General features: G+C 45.0%; 1 protein-coding gene across 1 annotated transcript in view; it reads left to right on the top strand.

The window, feature by feature from the left end:
* The window catches only part of SLC1A7 (solute carrier family 1 member 7), a 102,122-nt gene that overhangs the window by 40,465 nt on the left and 36,903 nt on the right, over positions 1–24,754 (top strand). The window contains exons 4-5 of the mRNA XM_090050291.1: positions 16,178–16,220; positions 23,037–23,256. Coding sequence (XP_089906417.1) covers positions 16,178–16,220; positions 23,037–23,256 — 263 coding nt within the window. The remainder of the gene's footprint in view (positions 1–16,177; positions 16,221–23,036; positions 23,257–24,754) is intronic.

Raw genomic sequence — 24,754 nt, 5'->3', positions numbered from 1 at the left:
CTGCTTCTATTGAAGTCAGTTGCAAACTCCTGTGTGTCTGGGAGGAAATCTGGATTAAATGTGATGATGTATCTGCTGGTTTGAGCTAGAAAAGCTGATCCTTTAGCTCAATGGTAAATCTCACCCATTCACAGCTGGAGACCATCTTTGTAGTCCCAGATAGGTTTATCTTCTGAATTCAATAATTTCCTCTCAATTTATCAGTTGCATGTGTGCACAGAAGTTCCCACAGGAAACATCTGGTATTCCGTGAATAAGAAATGTTAGATGAATAAATAACGGAGCTAATCTGTGACAGAACTGTGAGTTTGATGTTGGTCTGGTGAGACACCAACATGTCCTGATTGACTAGACTGGAGTCACTTCAAAACAGGACAGAATGACGTTGTTATTACACCACAGTGTCATGATATATTGGGGGCGGTGTTGTGTATTTTTAGCAGAGACTTAATCTCCAAGACAAGGGTTATAATTTAAGACTAGTTCTGTTCAAATATCTGACATACTTGCTGAATTATTAGTGAATATAATCAGCAGTTTCTGCACATTCTTAGGGTTATTGTAGACTGTGAATTCTCATTTCTCATGTGCCTACTCTGTATACACAATTTTATTTCAGGTCATGCTGTTCTTCTTTGTCAGTAATATATCATGCATATATATGCCTAGTCTTTTAATAAATATTGCACAGTGTCGGGGTATGGCCTCAACCGCCTCCCCGCGTCGGGGCCGCTTACTGGTCGCCAAGTATCGGCTCACCTGGGGTTGGGCGTTTTACACACGCTTGCCTTTCCTGCCACGACTTAGATGTTAATTGAGTTGGTTCGGATGGTCCGGCACGTGTCGTCCAAGTATGAGACTTTTCGCCGTCCCCGTGTTGATGAGGGCTCCGTCACCCCTACACCCTCGCCTGTTCCTCCGGGTGCTGGCCGCCAATCTGGCCCAGCCACATGTCTGTGGATCACCCAGATAGTTCATGAAAGAAAATGTAAGGGTCAACACAAAAAGCTAAGGCCAGGGGTTCCCTGGATCGGGCGACTGCTTCAGTCTTCTGCAGACGACCACTAATATTCCCCTGTACACCATGGGATCTAAACCTCCTCTCCAGCTCTTGCCAAGCGCTTCGGGAGGATTTGTCAGACTCCTCAGTTCTAATTAAGGCTCCATGTGGCCGCTCGGCCTCTATTACTGGAGCTACGGTGCCCACAATCAAGGAGTGCCCTTATTTTAGAGTTTATAAGGTACTCGGCTCTTGCCGAGTCCCAGCCGCTCCCAGCCGGTCAAAACAACAGTCCAAGGCCCCGCTGGGCCAGCCGCCTGGGCTTAAAAGCCCCGCTGGGGCTTACCCCTTCCCCACAGGCTCCTACCGCGTCTGAGAGCTGTTCGCAGCCGCCGCAACGTGCTCCAGCCGGCTTCCACTCCGCCGCCACCTTCCTCCAGTTCTGCATCCGCCCATCTTGCCGGCCCCTGCCTCTCTTTTATGTTGGTCCTGGGAGTACCAGCCCCTCCCTTTCCCACACACCTGGAAAAGGTGAGTTCCTGCCCCACGTCTTCAGCGAGCTTCCGCTTGGGCGTGGAGCCCCGGAGCCTGCCAGCTCCTTTTCTCCCTCACACACAGGCTCAGGAATAATTATGGCATACAAGTGACGTTCACAGTCCAACTGTGACATCCTGAATATACATGGCTTCTAGATTTTTGTAGATGGTAGTTGCCCATTGTACTTGGTAGCTACATATACAAACCCTCAAACTCATGCATGGCATCATTATAATATACTAAAGATGTCATACTGAGATATCCATAACTGTCAGCAAATCTCAACTCAGAACATACCTATTTATCAAGATGCTAACTCACGTTCTTAACATCAAACTCATAACGGGGCCATTTTTGCCCATATCAGCTCCACTAAAGAGAAATGTTATATAATTGAAGTTGGAGTTGGACTAACTCTACAGTATGTTTTAAAAGTGCTCTTGAGAGGTACCAAGAAATTGCACTGTGATCTGCATTCCTTGAATTATCATCTATAGAAGAGTTACCACATGGGCAATAATAGGGCAAGCTTTCCTGCTGATGTTAGATTAGATAGCCCTTGTGGTCCCTTCCAACCGTGTAATACTTTGATTCATCTATTTTTACTGGAGGTCAATTGCTGTTAGTAGTCTCCACGGACATTTGTATTTAACTTTTCTGATAAGACTAGGAAAATATGGTAAAATACTCACCAATTTAAAATAAACCACTGTTCCTTCCCCTTTCACTGGTAAAATCCAGTCCCTCTTGTTAATTTTGCTTCTATAAAAACCTTTCAGTATCCTTTCAACTGTATGCATAAGATTTTGTGTTTAGCATCTTCAGTACTGGGCAAAATGTTTCTTCTTGTTACAGGTAAAACAGAGCTTGCCAAATGCAGCCCAGTTTTGGGGCCATGGTGCCTTCCATACGTGGTACACATCTACTTCTCTGCTCTCTCTGTCCTTGCAATCTCCTTGCTAGTGATAAATTACACCCTGTGAGGTGGTTGTTTTTTTTTTTTTTCTGGCCACATTCTTTCATGCCTGCTACATGGATGACCCCTTTGGTTGTGTCCAGACGAGTGTGGCCATGCAGTATGTGGTGCTGCAGAGACTTCTGCAGTGCCACATACTGCAGGTTCAGTTATTCTCCACACTGTAAGAGAGCAGTGTGGAGGTTTTTTTTGACCTCTGGATGTTCAGGAGTCAAAAAGCCCATGGAGAAAAGCAGAGCGGCACATGCACAGACAGCATGCACTGCTCAAAAGTGGAACTGGGCTGCCCAGAGCAATGTTGCAGCTGCCAGCCAAGCTCTGCGTGGCAGAATTGCCGCTGCTGCAATCCCAGGGCTGCAGGTAAGGCTGCTGGGGCCAGCCCAGTGCTGGCCCTAGCCTCCCTTACCCCACCTAGAGGAATTTGCCACATGCCAGAGCATGCATGGAATGGGCGTTCTCCAGAGACAGCTAGCAGCAGCATGTGCTGCCGCTGGTTGTCCCCAGGGAACCAAACATCCACACTGCACATGAACACAGCCTCTGGGTGCATTCAGTTCTGCAGCCTAGGCCTTCATAGTTTCTGGTGCTCTACACATTTGGATAGTCTTTTCTGGGAACAGGTCTCCCTCACACAGTGGCCTTTCTTGTAATGCAGTGCCTACTATGCCTCAAATAATTCTGGTTTTAATCAGAGATTGTATCGAGTCCCCAAAAGCACTGTTCTTACTTGATCCTTTTTGTTCAGTAACATACATCAGTACGTTGTTCTGTTATGTATCTGCACATAAAAAAATCGATGTCTTTCAAGGGCCTCATTTTTTTTTTGGCACATAGTACCCCTCAAGTTTGGACAGTATAACACGTAACCGCGTATTTTAGCACACAATGAGTAACAAGATCTAACAACAGAGAACTTTATTGTGGAGCAATAGCCAACCTCCGAGGTCCATTGGCCTCTCTGACTAACTAGATATTTAACTGAAAGACCATCTCTCAGTTACTAACTTCCTCAGTCTACCTAGTTAGGGAGCATCTCTAAATTACAACTTCTATCACTACAAAGGGGTTCTTACAAGCCTGGTTACTAAGACCGGTTATACACTAAACCATTTTTCTGAACCTTTGAATTTCAAGTGAAAGAAATTTGAAAGGAACTCACCATAGCTTTGTCAGGATGTTAGTGAACCAGGAACAACTTATGAGTACAAGGAGGAAACCTATGGTCTATCTATATCCAGGTCACAGAGTTATTGAGATCTGAATATATTTCCCTCTGAATAATACCTAATTAATTAACGTTAACAAGACATATCCTCATAATACGAAATAAGACTTTTTTAAAGTTTATAATTATTGGATAGACACTGTAGAAATATTGCTAACTAAACCCATGGCCTCCCTCTTGTCTTATACTACTGGTACTATATGTTATAGAACCCTAAATATTATCTGAAGAGCAGTATTATTTGTAGATGACTTCAGCAAAGTGAATGCTATTAAAATGTGTCCTTGGTCACTCAGTTAAGACAACTCAAATATCATCTCCCCTCAAAGGTCATTGGCTTTGTCCTCAGTGGAAGTCTATATCTTTTTTTTGCTACTTGTCACCTGCCAGTGAAATCCCACTCCCCTTGTACTTCATCACTTTATTAGCGCAGGGTAGAAAGAAGATCAAACATCTTACATTAGACAGACATTCAGAAGAGTAAAGAGGCAAGGGAGTTAGAAGCTGTCAGAGTCCTTTAACATCACTTACAGGGTCAAAAGCTTCTGAATGGTCAAGCCTAAATATAGCACACTTGGAATAATTATGTGTTTTCAAAGGGCAAACTCTACTGTGGCTGTGCAGGCTGTCACTTGTGTATAGGAAGAACAGAAAAGGCAGGATGAACTCCATTTGATGACTATGGTCATTTCATAATAGCTTGTCTTCGTTCTTCAACTGGAGGGATGGTAGCAGGTGCAGCAGTTGGGAGATAGCTTTAGGGCACAGAGAACTATGTTTTTTAGGATAAAGGAATCATATGGAGTATTTACTGAAGCAATATGGCCATTAGGATTTCTTGACACTTCCTAAATTCCAAAGAAAATGTTTGAAGACTTAGCAAAAGTCACTGAAAATATCTAGATAGAAAAGATTTCACCATGATGTCTTCCCCTCCTTCCATTTTAAAAGAAGAAGGGTTGAATTAAAATGCATGATTCATTTGTCCCATTGATTTTTGCTTCCAGATCCAAATTAGAAAGGGTCTTTTTTCTAGTTTGGTTGCAGCGCTAGAAGGCAAAGTTTTTACAAAAACAGTTGCTCTCCTAGAGTTTCCATCATCATCCTGATTTGTAATTTGGTTCATTAAAATCAATCAGAGATAGTTAACATATTTACCTGATGTGGGGGGGAGAGTAGAGAGGAGGGTTGTCAGCAGCAGCAACAGCAGATAGTTTATTATTGCATTAAGGACCCCTGGAGAGGAGTAGATGAGAGACTGATGGTCTTTATCACCAGTTTAAGAAAAAGAGCATAACTGATCTAAGAAAGGAGTGGAAAGCCATACAAAACAATCTGCATTCATGTTGTATGCACAGCCCTTTGGGGGAAGGTAAGGTCACAGCTTACCACTGCTGTACCATTGTTCCTTTCTTCCCGGTGGCACTATGGCACTGTGCTGGCAATCATCTTTGATGGGGTGTTGCCTATACTTTACTCTTGTTATCTTGTGACCTAAGATCATTTGTATGTTATCTACTTAAGTTTGAGGCGTATTGTGGCTCAGGCTTTAGCTTATACCAGGCCTCTCAAGTCCAGGTCCCCAGCCCTCCTTGCATTATAGCAGAGCAAAACCTATTAAGATCTGAATTCAACCCATTAGCTATACACCATGCAAGATATTTCACAGGAGTTCAGTACCCGAACCCTAGTGCTGCTTTGGCCTTAAACCTGATCTCTGACCCATACCTTAAACCTTGCATCCTTCAGGCATCTCTAGAAAATCCCACTGGGCCAGCTAATTCACCAGCCTGCCAGTGCAGGTGCTTTTCTTGTTGTAACTGAGCTTGTTTTCCTCCAATATACAGTTGCTGGAAGTCTCTAAAACAAGGGATTTATAAGGAAAATGTAAGCCTGAGGTTGTATAGGATATATTGATGCTGGGTCTTTTTCAATGTCATTTTCTTACTAATTTCAGACACATGCACATTTTTCTACCTTATCTTTCTTCAATGTTTTGATGCCTCCTCTGAAAGGCATCTTGGAGGTGGGGGTGTTTTCAATATTTCAGGCTTGCACTATAAGATCTTTGGGACAAAGATCATCTTTTTATTCTGTCAATCTAAGGTCCTTATGTGATCCTCACTACTTTAGTCCTCAAGAGCCTCACAGTCTTAATAGCTTTAGTCTCACAATGCATGATGTCTCTGTAAGGTAGGGAAGATCCATTATCTTGATTTTACAAGTGGGGAACTGGGACATAAAACAAATGAAGGGCATGTCCCAGGAAGTCTGTGCTTGTGCAGTGCATTGCAGACAGGGTCTTTTTCTAGGAGAGGCACTTCTAGGTATACTGTTATAGAAATTAATAATAATAATAATGACAATAATAATTTAGCCTGGTTCCAGAAGCAAGGCTCTTTGGCTTAGCCTTTTCATATTAATTACAACAGATTACCCCACGGAGATTACATGCACTGTGTGTGCAAAGAAATACCTTACCAGCCATTTTTAGTTATGCAAGTCCAGAAGGGAAAAATATCTGCTCTTTAAGAATAGTTCAGTTTCTAGGTTTGAAAAAAACAGACTAAAAATGGGCTGCACTTTTTACAATGGTCTCCAGATTTGTGTATACAGATTTGGTGATTTAAATATTTTCTGCCTGCCATTGACTACAGATGGATTTAATGACAGAACCAGTTTTGCAACCGCAAATACATGCAAGTCTGGTTGAAGACCATTAAAAAATGAGTGCAGTGCAGAAAAAGGAGTTTCTGTTCTCTCTCTAATATATAAAGAATACTTCAGTTTTTTTAAAATCTGTCTCTCAAGTGTTTTTCCCTGTTTACTGTAGAAATCTCTGGTGTTGACCTGCTCATCTTTTTGGATTGGTGAGGTGGATTCAAGAGTCTGAAAGCAGAGCTATGGTTTTATCACCAGAGAGGGCAGTGTCTAGTGAAACTGAGATGTTTTAAACAATTTAAAAGCCTGTTTAAAATTTCTGTCCAATGGTTGGGCTAAAAGCTCGTTGTCATCTGAAGATGGGGAATGCTCAAATATCAGCTTATTTCGATGTAGCTATCTCATTCTAATTCTCAGTCCCCCAGCAAAAACAACTGCATCAAAACTCAGTAATATTTCAAAAATGAAAAACAAAAGAAGAAATGGGAAGGCATTAGGAGTAGGATTTTAACCTCCAGAGAATGCCTTGCTACATCCCACAAGAAGGTTCTTCTAAGTAAGAACCCATTGGTCAGGGGTTGTTACTTAGAATCAGAGAAAAGTACAACTAGAAAGGCCCTTGGGAGGTCACCTAATCCTGCTCCGTGTGCCTCCTGTGTGCACGTTTCAGAGAGTTGTGTGCACACTTAGAACCTGGAAGACTAGACCGGCTGGCTAGCATCTTGTGCCATTTTTCCAGCTGTCTCCCTCATAAAGTTTCTTTGAACCTGCAGTCGTAGTGTTAAAAGACACATGGTTCAATACATCTTCCTAACAGCTGGTGTATACAGCCCAATAAGTCAAATATTAGGAGTACTGTAGAATATATCTGACAAGGTGCATAAAAGTTTGCAAAACTCTTGGGGATGAATACTTGCAGCTAACTATATTATCATTAATCTCTTAGGCTACGGACAGAAGTTACACATAAACTGGGTTAAGTGAGTAGAAACTGATTTAAACCTGTAACAGAGCATAAGTTCAGTGCACATAAACCAGTTTCAAAATGGCCAAAACTGGTTTGAAATGCACCTGTTTGAATGTAGTATCAGACTTAACTGATTGAGCTCAAACTGGTTTATGCAACTTCTGTCCCAGGCCCTTTCCTGCTTTAAGTTAAACCAGAGACCCCCAGCATCCTACTATATTCTTCAGCCCTGGGCTAGGCTGTGCTCTCTGCTCCAGCGGAGTAGGGCTGGCCCCACTGCTCTGCTCCTTGGTCAGAGCGGGGGCAGGGGCATGGCCAGATGCTGGCCTCCTTAAGATGAAGGGGACAGGGAAGAGATTTATTTCCCTCTCCCTGCCCTGTACCTGGGGTCCATGCTGGTCTGCCAGGCAGGGGCAAAACAGCCCCTGACAGGCTTTTCGCCCTGCTTATTGCCCCAGTGGTGGGAGAGGGGACAGAGGGCAGAATAAACCCCCTCCCTGGCATCTGGCCACCGCTCAGGCAGTGGTGGCAGGGAAGACATAGGTGCAGCATGGCCCTGTATCCCAGGTGCAGGGCACTACCCCTGCAACTTCCCTGCCACCATCTGCCTGCCTGTGCCACAGTTCGGTGGCACAGGCAGCACCTACCAGTATGGCCAGGGCAGGTCCTCCTGATGGCGATGGTGGCAGGAAAGCGTCAGGGGTAGCTCCCTGTGCCTGGTGCCTGGCACACAGGACCAAGCTGTGCCACCACCAGGCAGGGGAACAGTGAGCAGGGTGCATGCAGCTCGGTGCCTGGCAGCCCAGGGGACACAAGTAATAGAGCTCAGGGCTGAGGGGATAAGTCAGTGCCATGTGCGCCGCTGCGGGCACTGGGGCCATCCTGGGCGCCGCTCTCCAGCAGGTAGAAGGGAGCACGGAGCAGGAGCTTTCCTTTATGGAACTTTGCTTCTGGCCCCCATCCCCACATTGGGCCTTTGATCCTGGGCTGCCCCAAGTGAAACCCAGCCCAGTGCCTGGAAAGGTGTAGCGGAATCGCCCGCTGGCTGGGAGCAGGGCTTTGGGGATCCTGGGCTATGCTGAGCCATGAGCAGGGGGAAAAGCCAGGCAGAGGTCCTTAAAGGGGTCCTTGCAGGCCAGGGTGGGGGTTTAAACCCCCTCCCAGTCATATTCACCCTGCCGGAGCCTGGCCATGCTCCCCTCAGTTCAGCTTTCCTCCAGCCTAAAAGCAAGGGAGGGCTCAATCTAGCGCCCCCCAGCTTCTGGCCAAGCCTGGATTTCTGGAATCAAAAGGGAATGCCTATTCACCTGCAAATCAGTTCAGTCTACACAGGTTAGACTAACCTGCAAAGATTGAATCAATTCAAGCTCTGGCTTTTTGAATGTCTGTCCCGAGCCTTAAAGTCTAAATCAGCAGTTAGTATTTATGCCGCATCCTGTTTTCATTAGCATCTACTTCAGTTTTTGAGGTCAAATCTTTTTGCCACTGAAATCGTGGTATGTTTCCCATTGGCATCACTGGTAACATGAGCCAGCCCATGATCTTAAAAACAAAAGCAAATAACACCTAACTTTGCATGATTAAGAGTCATAGAAAAATTAAAGGCCTGTACTCCAGTTTTACGTAAGGCTGATTATGCCTCCAAATCTGAGCACCAGCTGGTTGCAAATGCAGGGTTTATATGCATTTTTAATCTTGTTCGAGTCTAAGCAGACATGATGCCATTTGGGGTAACGTGGCACAAAATGTTCAAATAAAATAATGCCATAAATGCAATAAGAGGCAGACTGCATTTTGACCTGACCTTACAAGCAAACTTCTTTAATTCACAGCAGTTTCCATATGCACACAAGTCGGAGTGGGCTTTATCCCCAAATCCTCAGGAACGCTCCCAGTGTGACAGATAGCAAAGCAGGAAACTGGAACTCAGTCTGACTGGCTAGGTTCCCCCATGAAATTATTTGCATAATTTGCCATAAAAAGACATTGCAAATAATTTAGGATGAAATCTACTGTCTTCAAAGGGAGCAAAGATAGATCATTCCTGATCTCCCTTGAAAAATGTCCTTTATTTCCTTCTCCAAAGTAAAGCCTGGACTTTATATTTTACAGAAAGTACAATTCTTTAAATACAGCAAGGGTTAACTTTACTTGTAAGTATTTACTATAGTTTGGAGAAAGCCCAAACTGCACAGAAGCAGAAATCATACTTCAGGCTGATTATGACTGGAGAGTGAACTGTACACTAAGAGAAGATGGCATCTACAATAAGATTTTTTTAGAGCCCATTGAAACACCAAAGGGATTAAGCTATGATTGAGCTTTTTTATAGCACCTTTTATAGCGCTGTCTTGCACCTTTGGCACAGAAGTAAGCTCTCACCTATAACTGAAATACCCGTTGTCTGTACCTCACCGCAAGCTACCGTTTGTCACTGACTCCCACCAACATAAACCTGGTACTAACCCACTGTTGATCACTATATAACTGACTTGACTTTCATACCTTAATTTGTTCTTACTTAGCTTAAGCTGCAAATGTGCCCTTTGTGCAAATTAGTCTCTTCCCTACGAAGCTGTTCTGTCTCTGGGTGACTCCCACATAAGGTGAAAGGAAAGAGTATGGACAAACTCAAGAGTTTTCTTGGGCAGAACATCCTGCTTACAGTTCTGTTAGGGAGATGCGACTGACTCATTCATCTCTCCTGCAGAAGATGCGGAGGAGCTGTCTCACAAATACGGAAGCTCCCCCAGCATTCACAGCAGACAGGGCCATCTGTGTAGATCCATTGTGGTGATCCATCCACTGACTTCCAGCTCCCCATGGGCACAGTCCCAGCAGGAGCCATCCAGCCAGGAAACCCCTCACAGCAAAAAAAGGTGGCAAGGTCATGCTGGCTATGCTGCAGGTAGGGGATGTGCCATCAAACCCTGTTCTTCAGCCTCATTGAGAGGGAATAATTATGTTGTGGAGATGGCACCACCAGGCCATGCTCCCCCTCGCCTGCTCAGTTGGCCATAAGCCACAGAGGTGAAGGAGCGTGCTTAGAGACTAGATGCTGCAGTAGGGCAGGCTGTTGGGTTTGCAGCCCTCACACTAGAATAAATTGTTTATTCTCAGGAAATGGGTCCAGAGGTTTTCCAGTGTTTATCAAGCAGCTTTGTGCCCTTGCGATCCAGTTAAACATGATCTGGCTCCGTTCTGAAGCTCTCCCGTTTCATCAGTCTGCCCTGGCTCCTGTGATGTAGCGTAGCTTATGCCTTCTATGGATTTCCTTAAACAAGAATTTTTGGTGTTTTCTTCCCAAAATACTCCTTTTGTAGAAGCCTGTAACCCCATTATCTTCAGTATCCAAGCCTTTCTCACCTAAATAACAGATAAAGACGGTCACTCTCCTCTGGAAGGAAAATGGGGGCAAAGATCCAGGGAAGAGGATTTCCATGGATCCAACACACTGTGCCCAGTTAGTGATTTTCTTATCTTCTTAGCAGCTTTTGTCACAAAAAGGATTTTAATGCCTCATGAATTCTGCAAAAGTCTATGTTCCTTTTAGCAGGGTAGGGAGGAGGACACATATAACAGGATGAGACAGTGGAGATGATCACTGATATACAGCTGTATAATCCCCCCATGGGCTCTGGGAAGACTGGTGCATTTGATGGGCCAGTTCTGCCCTCAGTTTCACTACTGAGCCAGCGTGAATCCACTGATATCAATGAAGCTAAAATTTACACTGATGAGAATGATAAGACAATTTGCTGGTGAAATGGCTCCCCTGACTGTTATTGACTGAATGGTTTCAGATATTCTCTAGTGTAATCAAGAGGAGAATTTAATCTGTTATTTCTAATGTTATGTATGGTGCACAGAAAGCATCAAACATATTAACTGTGTATCACTGTTCCTATTATTCTGTGGAAGTCTACTTCAGGCAGCAGTTTTATAGGTCATGGGATCACAGAGAAGAGGGGCTGGAAGGGACCTCCAGAAGTCATCTAATCCAACCCCCTGCCTGAAGCAGGTTCATCCCTATCCAAGCCATTGTATACGAATCCAATCTAACCTCTTAGTAGAGCTACAGTCAGCCCTGATACAACACAAGACAAAACGCCTTAACCTGGTACAGGTAAAGCAGGGGGACCATGGCAGTCAACATCCTGCATCTGTAAAAAGTTGTTAATTTATAAGACAGAGGAAGGCAAACCCCCCCACAGTCCACACTAATCCACACCAGCCCACACCAGTACAGTCCACACCAATCTGACCGGGGGGGAATTCCTTTCTGACCCCAAATGTGGTGATCGGTCTGACCCTGAGTGGAGGGGCAAAACCCTCCAGCCAGCAACCTCCAGCTGTGGTCCCAGCAGGAGCATTGGCATACCCCAGTCGAACTGCCCAGCCTTGGCTGCAGCCAACACCCAATACGTCTGAGAAAGCTCTAAAAGAACAAAAACCCTGACACCTATAGCAGCAAGGAGGAGGGCGGGGGGAACACTACAATTCCCTCCCAGGTCCACGTAGCAACCAGCAAAGCCCAGATCTAACTTCTTCATTACTGTAATGATGGGCACCATGGAAAAGTCCTAGACAAAGGCTCCTGTGGTCCACAAGAAAGAAGCTGGACTCCCCTTTGCAGTGAAGTCCCCTGCTTCCTCGGTGCAGTGGACTGGAGATTCTGCTGCGGCTTCAATTATTTTTTTTAAGTGAGTTTTTCAATAATGGAGTGCATAGTTGTTCCTGAAGACCCTGTGTAATGCACCTTGATCTCTTATTCAGTCAGTTTAATACCATTGCCACATGGCAATACATTGGAAACAGAAAGATTGGTAACAAGATTTTCCAAGTGCAGCAAGTGGGAAGCTGGCAAGTCAGAAATATTTTCCCCATCTCACTCTCTGTAGTTAATACACATGGCAGTATATGTGGGTGGAGGCAGCACTGATTGGCTGACCAAGGTAAAAGTGGCAAGGCTTTGCATTATAGTAATCTCTCCTGAGCAGCAAACATTTCTGAAGAGGATACTCAGTTCAGTCAGGAGCCCAGGGCTGCATGACGCCAGAGAAAATCATATCACAAGGAAGCTGTGCAGGTGCCTTTGGCCTCCCCACACCAGATCCACGGTGCAAAGTCCAGCCTATTCCCCCAGTGAAACGATTCCAGAGGGACCCCAAGAACAGGCTTTTGGGATGTTCCACCCTCTATTTTAGGACAATTGATGTCCTGGAGGAAGTTTCCCTAAAGTAGGAATGGGTCTGAGTTTCAATGGATACATCATTCAGCCAACCGATTCTCCCAGTCACCTCCTCCGTCTACGTGGCAGTTTGATTTATTTGTGTTAATCCATTTGATTTCTTTTTTGTGAGTTGTACTGTTCACTGTTTTTAATTAACAAAGTTTTGGCTAAAACTGTTGGTTTTTTTCTGATCCAAATAAATCATCTGAAAAAAAAAAGCAAAGCTCCAGCCAACCCATTCAGGTCAACCCCCTGTGCTAGATAAACTGATTGGCTTTAGTAATACTGGTCTCAAAGAATGGGTCACAGTAAATAACATTACAAATGGTTGGGAGAATGCTGGCGCCCAGGATTAAGAGGAGTAGTTGTAATTCCTGCAGGATAAAGTATAATAAGGAAGTAAAACGCTTTAATCCCCCACAAATTTGTCTAACATTTAATCTGGCTACTAACCACATGACATTGCCTTTCTCCAGCAGTCTCAATTGGATGGTAATGCAACCAATTTGGACTACAGTTAGGAGGCAGGAGGCAGACAGCACCAGCAATTCAGTTTATTTCCCCACTGAAAACTTCAGCCCATATGTGTGGCTCATATTCAGAGCAGGATACAAATCCTCAATGCAAATCCATCCTTGCCGATTAGTTTTTACCAATTACAGCAGTAACACTTTAGACTTTGACAACACCTCCCCCTGGTCATCTCACATCACAAAGCACACACAAACATATTACAGAGCATCTTTAAGAGCCTGAAGTCAGAATCCCTCTACTGAGGGCAAGAATTAGGTGGTGGAGGTTTCATTAGAGGTCTTTCTTCTCATTACCGCAGGCTTTCCCAGATCCCTCTTCAGCCAGGTGTTCTTTAACTAGTAGTTCCTGACCTCAAGCCAGGCACCTGGAGCTCTAACACGAGTTGGTGTCTGCATCTGTCTGCATGCTGCTTTGACTGGAGCTTGATAGTTGAACACAGAGAATCACCACTATTATGGCAGTCAAAGATGTGAATAGACTGAATGCTAAATCTTATTGTTTATCCTCTATATTGTCATTACTAGCGGTGAAAACTCAGAGAAGACAGCAACACAGGATTTGCAGCCACAGCCATTGCTTACAAACAACTAGTGTATGCAGTGGCTGAATCAGTAAGGAATTGTCTTAAATTAACTCATCCTGAAATGAAAAGAATATGTCCCTGTAGTTGGCTGCACTGATATAACTGAATCACTTATTAAACCAATTTAGGTCATTTTTTGGTACAATTTTCTCATGTAGATAAAACTTCCCTGTTTTGACAGAGTCCTTGGAAAGTGGCACTGATCTGGACAGGGCCTCTCTGCATTGCTCTAATACCAGTCATAAAATACTGATAATCATGGGAAAAGAGAATACAGGCCAGTGTCCTTTTCCTGCTTCTGGTGTGCTTGCTCAGTGCTGCAAGGTTTGAATTCAAACACTGCAGGGGATTTTTTAAAACACCAGCAGCATTTCTGTCCCTCTGCAGGGGACATTCTCTATCAGTTTTCTTAAGGGCAGCTGCTTTTCCAAAAGACAAGCAGAAGTTACAGGCTTGATGAAGAAAGCCCTGAGTGAGATTTATGGCCTGTGCTGTTTAGCGGCACAGACGGAAGTTACATTTTTTTGTGTGATCAACCCCCTAAAAGTGCTTTACAGCCATGCTGTGACACATGTGCATGGGTGCAGAGCACTTGGAAAGTGGCCAATCATGCAAAAAATGAACCTTCTCAAATGAGGTATCAGATGAAGATGCCCTACTTTAGAGCATCTTAGAGAACTTGTGTTCCCTAGGGTAAATTTGTTGCATGATCCGGGCTGGGCTGATGCAGCCCAGCCCCGTCCCTGGGGCAGTTAGTAGGAAGGGAGAGGGAAGAGGGTAGGAGGAAGCCAGCAGCAGTGAGCTGTACGCTGGGGTTTGCCCGGCCTGAGCTGGAGGTGGGGGTGTGGATCGGAGCCCTCCACCTCGCAGCCCTCCCCAGCCCTAACTCATCCAGCTCAGGCTGGCCAAACCCCAGCTGGCAGCTCATTGCTGCTGGCTTCTCCCCTCTTCCCCTCCCTTTCGGCTGACAGCCTAGGAGCTCAGGGGGAAGGCTGGGGAGAAGGATGACTCCTCAGCTGGCTGCTTGTCTGCAAGCAGACTCGGTCCTCCCCCCCTTCCCCAGTCCAACTGGTGAACATCTGTTGAGTTGGGGGGTGGCACTAACTCATGGCACTTTATGTAAAGCAAGAGTGGGGACCTGCATGTCTACCAGCACCTTAGGAGTCAGAGCAGATAAAAATCATGGGCCTTTCTTGTCCTTAGAAACCTATGAGATCTTGCTTTGCTCTCCATTGCAGCAGTAATAGAGGATGAAACCCCTGATTAGCATGTCTGCAGATTGTTTTTCTGAATCTAGGAAAGCCTCAGGAACATATTAAGTTAAAAACCATTTGTAAGAGATTGTGCAGAATCTCTTGCCTGGATTTTTTTAATCAGGAATCAGTTCCTCTGTTTGAAAAACCTGTAATTGGCAAAAGAGACAGGAACCGGGGCCTGCCCACTTACAGTATTAGTGTAGTTTATAGAAGCATGGTAGGAAGTAATAGTATTTTTAATTTGTACTGCTTGAGTGCATAGAGGCCCTGAGAGAGAATTTAACAACTGGTAGACTGGATCCCTGCTGACGCACAATAGGAACCTGATCCTGTGCTGAAGAGACAAAACTTTCCTTTCCTTCTTTGTGTCCTTCTGACAAAATATTTAAGAGAATTTACAGCTTTGTTGCAATCTGAGGGGACCTACACACAAGCCCAGAGGCTGCTCTGGTGCACTGGAATTCCAGCGTGTCAGAGCAGACTCGATTTAGGAGTCTGCTGGAGCGTGGCAATTACCGCACTCCAGCGTTCTCCTGCATCTCATTGAAAAATGGTGGCAAGGGTGCTTGAACTAAAGCTTATCAAACGAGCTCATTTGATGAGCTTTAGTTCAAGCACCCCTGCTGCCATTTTTAAGCATGGGGATACTGGTACATAAGACATGGCAACACTTTAATTAGAGTGGCTCTTGAAGCCACTCTTAATCAAAGTGCCGTCTCCTCACCCACACCCCTGGAGCACATGTAAAAGTGCCCTGACAGGCCATACCATGAGCACTTCTTCTATGGCTTCAATTTTGCAATGTCTGGGCTGTCAACCATGCATCTTAGCGCTTGCCCCACCCCTGCCCCCAAGATAAAACTAAGAGTGAGAGAAAGGAAGTATTATGATTCCCATTCTGCAGATCAGAGACCAAACCACAGGGCAATTGCGTTGCCTTACTTACACTGGCAGGACTAGAAACTGAACCTGGATCTCCTAAAATTCCTCCAGATATTCAATATTCTTGAAACCATTACCTTACGTCAGTGGACCTGGCTTGCCACTCTTGTGCCAGATCAGAACAGTGGTCTTTGCACCCATGGACATTACTGTGCATGGCTATACATGACTGCAGCAAGAGGAAGGAAGAACATAGTGAAGTCCAGCAAGTGGAAACTGCATTTAACCTCTTAACAATGATCCTTTTATTTATTTATTTCCAGGAACATGTTTCCAGCCAACCTTGTTGAAGCCACATTCAAACAGGTAGGTGTATTTCTGTTGCCACTGATAGTAGAGAGGAGTCATCTCCAGATGATGCATATGTTAAACTTTTGGAAGATATGCCATTGTGTATTGGTTCATACATGCCTAGTACCTGCATGGTGGGAAGCCCTCTGAGACCACTGAGTCTTTCTGTTGAATTCACTGGCTTTACATCAGGCTTGTGATGAGCAGAGTAAAGCCATTTTTCTCTTTCAATCACTCACTCTTTTGGTCAAAGGAGGCAGTAGCTGGAAAAGAACCTGTTTTGCTATGGAAGGGAGCAGGCCCAAAGTCATACTTAGGCCTTGTTTGGCAAGAGATATCTTGATGGGTTTTACATTTTTGCAAAAGCTTCTACACAGTATCTTTAGGGACACAGCACAAACCATTTCAGGCTCGATTCTGAGAGGTGCAGTAACCACAATAGGAATGGCGAGAGCACAGCACCTATGAGCCAAGCCCTGCTGGCCCTTTTAGTACTGCCCTCAAACTTTGGCATGGATAAAAAATAGCTTCCTGGACCTGGGGCTGATTCAAATAGGGATAGTATAGACACCTGGGCTCCCTAAACAGTCCATGGGGTACTTCCAAAGCATGATGCAGAGAGCCCAGACACTGTGCAGAGAGCTTCCTAAAGCTAGCTAATAGGAAACACTATGGGGGTGTCCCTCGAGCTTAGGTGCCTGACCCAAGGCCGCACATTAAGCACCTTTATCCACTGAAGATCCAGATGGAATCCTCTTCTGATGGTAGGCCCCCAGTGATGGCAGCAGTAGTGATGTCCACCTTTTGCTTAATTAAGGCATCATCCAGGAGGCAGAAGATGGGTTCTAGACCTCCTTTGGACTCAGAGGAGCATATTCCTCACTTCCCAGGAGAGTGACCTAATCACCAGGTCAAAGAATAGCATGGAAGGGCACCCTCCACGTCTCCTGTGGATGGTCAGTCACAGAGCAGCCAAGAATGCAAGAATCAAGAGTCAGAAGCAGAGCAAAAAAAGGAAGACTGCTTTTGTAGCCAAGTGGTTATGGTGCTTGGCTGGGAGTGGAACAATTCTGCTCCTAGGATTGTTTCCCTATTTTATCCAATGCCTGTTTAATGGAAAATGCATAAACATCCCAAAGACCCCCTTTTCCCACAGGGTAGATTATTTGTATAACCATATCTTATGGTAATGCAGTGTTGTCATGGTACTGAAAAGCTGGACTGCTGATCATTTCATGTGTTTGGTTCAAAGTGGAACAGTAACAGAAATGTTAGATTTTACTGATGTTAGGATTGATGTGATATAACAGAGACCCCGAACCCCTGTTACTTTGCCAAGGAAACAGCTCAGGGGCAGTGCTGGTGAGGAGAGGCTGCAGGAAAATCCACAACGCGGGCTGTGGGGAGGTGGGCTGCGGACCAGTAAGCCTGCAGATGGCTTAGTTGAGAGCTCCTGGTCCTGGTCAGAGCAGAAGGGAAGGAGGCAGGGTCAAAGTGCTATATAAACCTGGCTCCAGGGTTGGAGAGACAATCTAGCCCAGTGGTCACCAACCAGTGGATCTGGATCCACCGGTAGATCTCAGAGCCTCTTGTAGTAGATCTTGGAGCCTCTTGGACTCGATCCAAGGCTGAGGTGGGAGTCTGCGTGCCCACAGGCATGCATGTGCGTGCACCCCAGCCCAGCAGATCAGTCCTTGGGAAAGGGAAGGTGTACGGACTAGATCGAGGGGTGTTCAGGGACAGTGCTGCACAGGCAGGAGCAGGGGTAAATTGAGTGTGACCCCAGCCAGGTGGGACTAATGGGGAGGCATGCCCCAAAACAATTTTTTCTCCCTCTGCCTCAATCTGCCCCCCTTCTTCCCTCCCCACAGACTTACCTGCTGAGTGGGGTGGTGGGGGTGTGGATGGCAGCAGCGCACGATAGATCTTGGGTTGCTTTTAAATGCCAAAGGTGATCTCCTACTTAAAAAGGTTGGAGACCACTGGTCTAGCCCAAATCCTGAAGGAGCAAGGAGCTCTGCCAGACAAGAGCTTCCCAGAGCTAAATTGCTTACATCTTCTGTTTGGTGGATAGTTCTGTTTATGTGTAGCCACGAGGCACAAGAGTGGCTTCTGGGGACAAGGGAGGCCACTCAGTGTTTGAGTGAGAGCCCTGGATAGGGACTGAAGGAATAGGTTGGCTGCAGCAAATTAAGAACAGAAACACCCTGAACAGGATTAGAGGTTGAGGATTGGGTCAAATAGGCCACCTAGTGATGAACAGGGCAGAGCAAGGCACCTAAGATCACACTTTGGTTTCTGAGGACAGCTTCTCAAATCTGTATTAAGCTACCATTGAAAGCACAGTGTACAGGAACAGGTCTATTCCCTGTATAGCTGGAATGACAGAATGGGCTTAGTGTGGCCGCTAGAGGGATCACGGCTGCTGTTTGGTGACAGATCCCATTACATATGGGTCCAAATTTCAAAATTATTCATGCTGCTAAATCCAAGATTTAGGTCCTGAGCAACTTAGGCACTTCTAAAAATATTACCCCAGGTTGTTATCTTCAAGAGTGACTGAGTAGGGGACCAGAGTTAGCCCATCATGTAAATGGAGCCGTTCTAGCTGTTTTGATACTGGCTTGCTCAGCACATGTAATCGTTTGAAATGATTTTATTGACCCTTTGCACTCATTGGGTGCGTCCAGACAACCTCATGTGTGTGGTATGTGGCACCAAAGACCCACCTGCGGTGCCGCATATTGCACAGGCTGCACAAGCGGGCATTTCCCATGCTGCTGATTTGCAGCATGGGTTGTTTTTCTTACACTGAGAATCCCGGTGTCAAAGACATCTGCGCTAGAAAAAAGCAGGGCTGCATACATGGCAACAGCATGCATTGCCTGAAACCGGAGCTTCACCAGCCAGAGCCACACTCCAACTGCTGGCCAGGCTCGCTGCTGCCAAATCACCACTGCTGGAGCCCTGGGAAGCCCCCAGGACCCCAGGGTAGGCTGCTGAGGCCAGCCCAGGTGCTGGCCCCAGCCTCCCCTACCCCACCCAAGGCATCTTGCTGCATGCCAGAGCATGCGTGCACACACATTTCCCAGAGACAAGTAGCAAAGACACAACTAAGTGCCACTGCTATTTGTCCCCAGGAAACACAGGTGTATGCGCATCTGGATGCGCCCATTTTAGAGTTTTTGCCCCAACTTCCCATTTCTCTAGAACAAGATTTTTCATTATTCCTTTGAAAATTATTCAGATGTGAGGTTCACTAAATAAATTGGCAGCAGGATTATGATGGGGGAGCATGCACCAAAAAAGAGCTGATGAAAAGCCATTACTGCCTTCTTGTAGTACAGTAGGTGATTCTCATCCATAACTTAGGGGTGAGCCAGTCAGAGCTTAACCAGACTTGAGGCTTCACTTGACAAATTAAAATACCACTTTGGTTAGTCTATAAGATGCAAATTTGCCCTGCCCACCACAGTGAATGTCACAGTACCAAATTTAACCCACCTTACAATGACGAATACAAGAGGATAGCAGTGACTGCTGTTCACATGCCTGAGGATGCAACTTAAAGAATCAAGTGCTCTTTGTGCCATGGGGGCAATAGGGGGATACCAGCCATTCAAACTGTCTGACATCTAATAATACTAATGAAGTAGGTGAAAGACTTTGCGAGCCTGACTACACAGCCCTCAGTGGGACGCTTCATGTAAGTGCTTGCCAACGTGACCAGGATTGCACAGTTGACTTGGAGTATTAGAGAGCTGGATGACCCTTTAACATCATTCCATGGGCTGCACTGCACTGTTACCTTCCTGTCTTAATGGGATTGCAGGTCCCACTTGTTCTTAAGAGCATAAGTAGGTGAATAGTAGGTAGCGTTAAGCCATTTATATACACTGTACGTGGCTCACCAGGTGTCGTCGGCAATCACAGACTATAAATTCCTCTGAGAGAAACAGAGAAAGAGGAGATGGCCACCCTCTGGCTTTGGCTGAGCAGGGATTTATGTGAGGGAACGCATGGGATTTATTTCTTTTTCTGGCCATCCAGACTTTCCTGTTGTCTCAGGGGAAGTTTCTTTATCTCTTTGTGCCTCAGCATTCCCATCTACACATTGAGTGTAAAAGCTAAAGCCGGGTCAAGTTTTGTATCACAAACTGTATTCTTTCGACTCTACTAAGCCGTGAATGGAGAGAGACAAACTTTCTGACTCTCCAAGAGGTGCCTGTGGTGCATATAGGAGCTTTTTTACTTTTACTCTATTTTAAGACGCAGGGATTTATATTTGGAGAATTGTGGTACAGATACAAGCATTAGAATTTGAAAACCAAGCAACCTAGAATGAGGTACACAGCACATGCTGTCCTGTGACTGCAGCAATACACGGATGTGTCAGCTCCATCCTACCTTGGTGCCGGATGCCAGCCCTTCTGGGTCTCTGCGCCCTCTCAATGCCAAGGCTATAGACCTGCTGCCGACCGACTCCTTCCCATCACTCTTCTAGCTGGGCTGTTTCTCACCCTCTTGGCTCCAGAGCTCCAGGCTACACCCATCCCTCACCTTCTGCCCACTGTTTGGACTCACAAAATACCAAATACATTATTTGATACTTAAAAAAGAGAAGAAAAAGTGGAGCTTGTCACTAGTCCACTACTATCTGTTTCAATGGCAGGAGTGCTGTAGGGATGAATGAATACATACCTTGATCTGGTTTTTCTGCTATAGATCCCCAAGATTTGATCTGCATATGGATAAAGATCTCTGTATAGCATTAAAGAAAGAAATGATGCTGAGAATTGTGTCATTGTGGGAGACTCTAACTCCCAAGATATATACGTTGGAGAAGAAATCCTATTAATACTAGTAGAGTTCAGTTATTCCTGGAGGTAACAGCAGACAGCTTATTATACCAGTCACATAACCAACAAATAGGAGTGCTATTTCAGACTTGGTTTGGTGAGCAAAGAGGACTTTATAGAAGAGCTGGCTTTAGAAAATAACCTTGGATCAAGTGATTGTGAGCTGATTCATTTTAAATTAAATGGAAGGATAAAGACAAGGAGGGGTCCAGGTTTTCAATTTCAAAAGGCAAACTTTGAGAGCTAGTTAGTGAATTCAGTTGAATGGGAGGACTCAGGTACTTGGATGTTGGAGGGCTGGCATTTTTTTAAATGGAAGGAACAAAAGCTATCTGGAATATGTACAGCCACCACTGAGAAATACTTGTACCTAAGTGGAGGAGTAGCCATTTAAAAAAGGATAGCCAGAGCCCACAGGAATGATAAACAGGATTGATCAACAAAGAAATCTAAACCACAGAGGTACAGGGATAAAGTGTGAATAGCCAAAAATCAAGCTAAATGACACCTTGCAACAGATACTGAGACAGCCAGGAAAAGGGTTCTTCAGCCCTGTAAGTACAAAGAGAATGAGGAAAGGAGAAATGGGACGCCTGTTATGCAATTAGGATGAGGTACAGTTTAAAGATAGTCTAAGTATATCCCCCAAACTATGCTTGCGTGAGGTTTCAGGGAAGACAGTGATGTTGAACATAGGGGTGAAGACATGAATGATTACATGGAAAGGGAAAATAGCACAACCAGTGTGGAAACAAAACTCAGAAAGCTGAATGCACTCAAGCCGGGGGAAAACAACTCCATGGGATTATCTTCATTCCAGAATTTTCAAAGATCTGGCACATGAAATCACAGGAATTAGTACATCTATCAAGATGAGAATGGTATGATAGACTCAATAATAAGCAAGTGCAGCGGTCCTATTTAAAGAAGTGGAGGAAATGTTAGTCTGACCTCAATAGTATACAAGCTTTTGAAACAAAATTTTAAAGAAAGAATAATGAAACCACTGAGCTAAATAGAATGTGGGATAATATGCAACATGGGATTACTAAAGGCAGGTAGTGCCAAACTAAGCCAACATCCTTCTTTGATAAGATACTAGATTTCCTAGGCAAAGAAAGTATGGCAGAGCTCATCTCTCTGGAGTCAGAAGGGCATGGGTGTCAAAGATACAGCCAAAGGGCCTCCTCCAGCCCATGAAGTCCTATCCTGCAGCCTGCTGTGCCACCTATGGGTCTTGGATCAGACCTGCGCAACTGGAGACAATATTTCCTCTCAAATCACACAACTATTGTGATAATGTATTCATATTTGTAGGTGGCCCTGAGGTCCTGGGATACAAGGCACTGTCGAAGGGCAGAGAGACATAATTAAGCCAGATGCCCACTTCTCCCACCAGTGTAGCACTCTACTCTCCAGAGCAGGAAGTGCAGACGTGTAGAATACCATGTCCAGTTAAAGTAACAGGAAAATTTATTTAGCCAGAATCTAATTACCCAAATTCTAATTTGGCCAGAATGCCTTATCCTAACGGCTTTGAGCAAGTTAAGTAAGTTAAGTAAGTAAGAGGGTTTAATGCTGTCTCACATGGGATATACTGCATAGAATCCTTACCTCTCTGGGGATAAAAGAGAAGGGCTGGAATTGCCATTGGCAAAGTTATTCCTAGCTCCACACCTTAGGGAAGGGAAACAGAGGGATGCCCAGTGCCTCATAAGGGCAGTGTCTACTGCAAGAGGGCTCTTGCAGAAGACCCTGGTTTTTGTCATGCTTTTATATAAAAATTTGGATCAAAGTGGGTTTTGTAGTCTCCTGTGCAGGCGAGTGGGAGCTGCTGCTCTTCCTTCCACATGTCAGCTGCTCCCTTGAACCTCCCCTGCTTTCACGAGGCACTTTGGAAAGTGCTCTTGGGACTCATTAACCCACTAGTCCCTGCTGCATCCTGTAATTATATTCTCCTATGTTCTTTCAGTACCGCACCAAGAACATCCCTATCATCAAATCCAACAAAGCAGCTTCTGAAAGCACTACTCATCACATCATAATATATGGGGTCCAGGATGAGAATGGGTCCAACATCCAGAACTTTGCCCTGGATATCACTCCCCCTCCAGAAGTGATTTACAAATCAGAGCCAGGCACTAGCGATGGCATGAACGTGCTGGGGATTGTGATATTCTCTGCGACTATGGGTATGTTATAATCATGCTGGACCAGGTCAGGTTTGCAATAATTTTCATATTGCTACTTTTGGGGATTGGGCTTTAAATTTGTTTTGTTTTGGGGGAGGCTGTTGGTATCCTGAAGTACTATTTACAATCATCTTTTGTCTGAACAAAAAGGTCGGGGAAAGCAAGAAATGATCCTAGTAACAACAGACTAATCCGTGTTCATAGTCCTTGATCACATTTTTCCTTTGTTGTCTCTGATTTGCTTCTGTGTGCTGTTATGTTCCTTTTCCCTTTTAATATCTTTCTATCTTTTTTATTTTGCGATTGTCTTAGTAAGCCACTACATTAAGGAGCTTTTTGTAGGGAGGCACAGAGAAGCTACAGAAATGTCTGACCACTGTATTGCTTTCACTTCCAGCATCTGGACTTTGGGACACCTGAGGTTAAACGTCCGTGGTTAGACTCTGATGTGCTTAACAATGTACCAGAAAGAACCCCTGTGATCCAGTTAATAGATCTGAGCAGGCAGTGCTGTGCTTGAGTCACTCTTTCCTGAAAAAGAGACAGGCCAGACATTTGATGCATGGACTGAGACGAGAAGGAAAATGACTCAAGGACTCGTTCTATTACCTTTAGGGCCTTATTAAGAAAGAATTTTATTTAAATGAAATATTGGAACAACTTAGTGGCCACCTGCCAGACCTAATGCACATTTATCCCAGTGCTGCACACCATAGCTGTGCAGAACTTCTTGGCTAGAGCCTTGTTTTAAAAACAAAACGCCCTATCATTTTGGTGACAACAGAACGAAGAGTATAAGGACAGTGATATGCAGCTAGCACCTTGGGTCTCATCTGAGATGTGTTTCTATCTGGGAATATCCTGGTAATGTTTCCTGAGAGGACCATGACACCAACCTTTGGGCAGCTATGGCTGCAGCACAGTGTAGAGCAGGGACGGGCAATTATTTTGGGAAGAACTCAAATTACTGAGTTTTGGCAAGCCATCGAGGGCCACATGACAGGCAGCCAGGGGCAGATAAATACTAAGTTTCTAAATATTTTAGGGGCCCTGCAGGCTGGATTGAATGGCCTGGTGGGCTGCATTTTGCCCACCCCTGATGTAGAGAGACCCACATAATAAGCTTTAAACTAGCTAGCAGTTTAGCCATGGCAGCATGCACTTCAGCTTGGGATGCAAAATCTTCCCAAGAAGCCAGGCAATCACTCAGGTGGTTAGCTCAGTATGACCACAACTAGACTGCTACCAGCACCTGAGCTTGGTTGTTTAATGCTAGCAGTAGTGACTGCAGTATAGACATACCCTCTGCTGGTTTACCCCAGAGCCGTGTCTCCTGCTCCAAATAAGTGAAATGTGATGGAAGATAAATCAGTTAGGATTTACAATTGGTGTCTTGAGACCTTAGCTTGATGCCACCTCCTGGTTACATGTTCTGCTGGGGCACTTCTCACTTAGCAGCAAGCCTGGGAAAAGGAATCTGTTCAGCTCTCTTTGGCTA

The sequence above is a fragment of the Crocodylus siamensis genome, chromosome 5 (assembly GCF_052110815.1).
Source record: "Crocodylus siamensis isolate JL-2025a chromosome 5, ASM5211081v1, whole genome shotgun sequence".
NCBI lineage: Eukaryota > Metazoa > Chordata > Crocodylia > Crocodylidae > Crocodylus > Crocodylus siamensis.
This window is presented reverse-complemented; position numbering and strand designations above follow the sequence as displayed.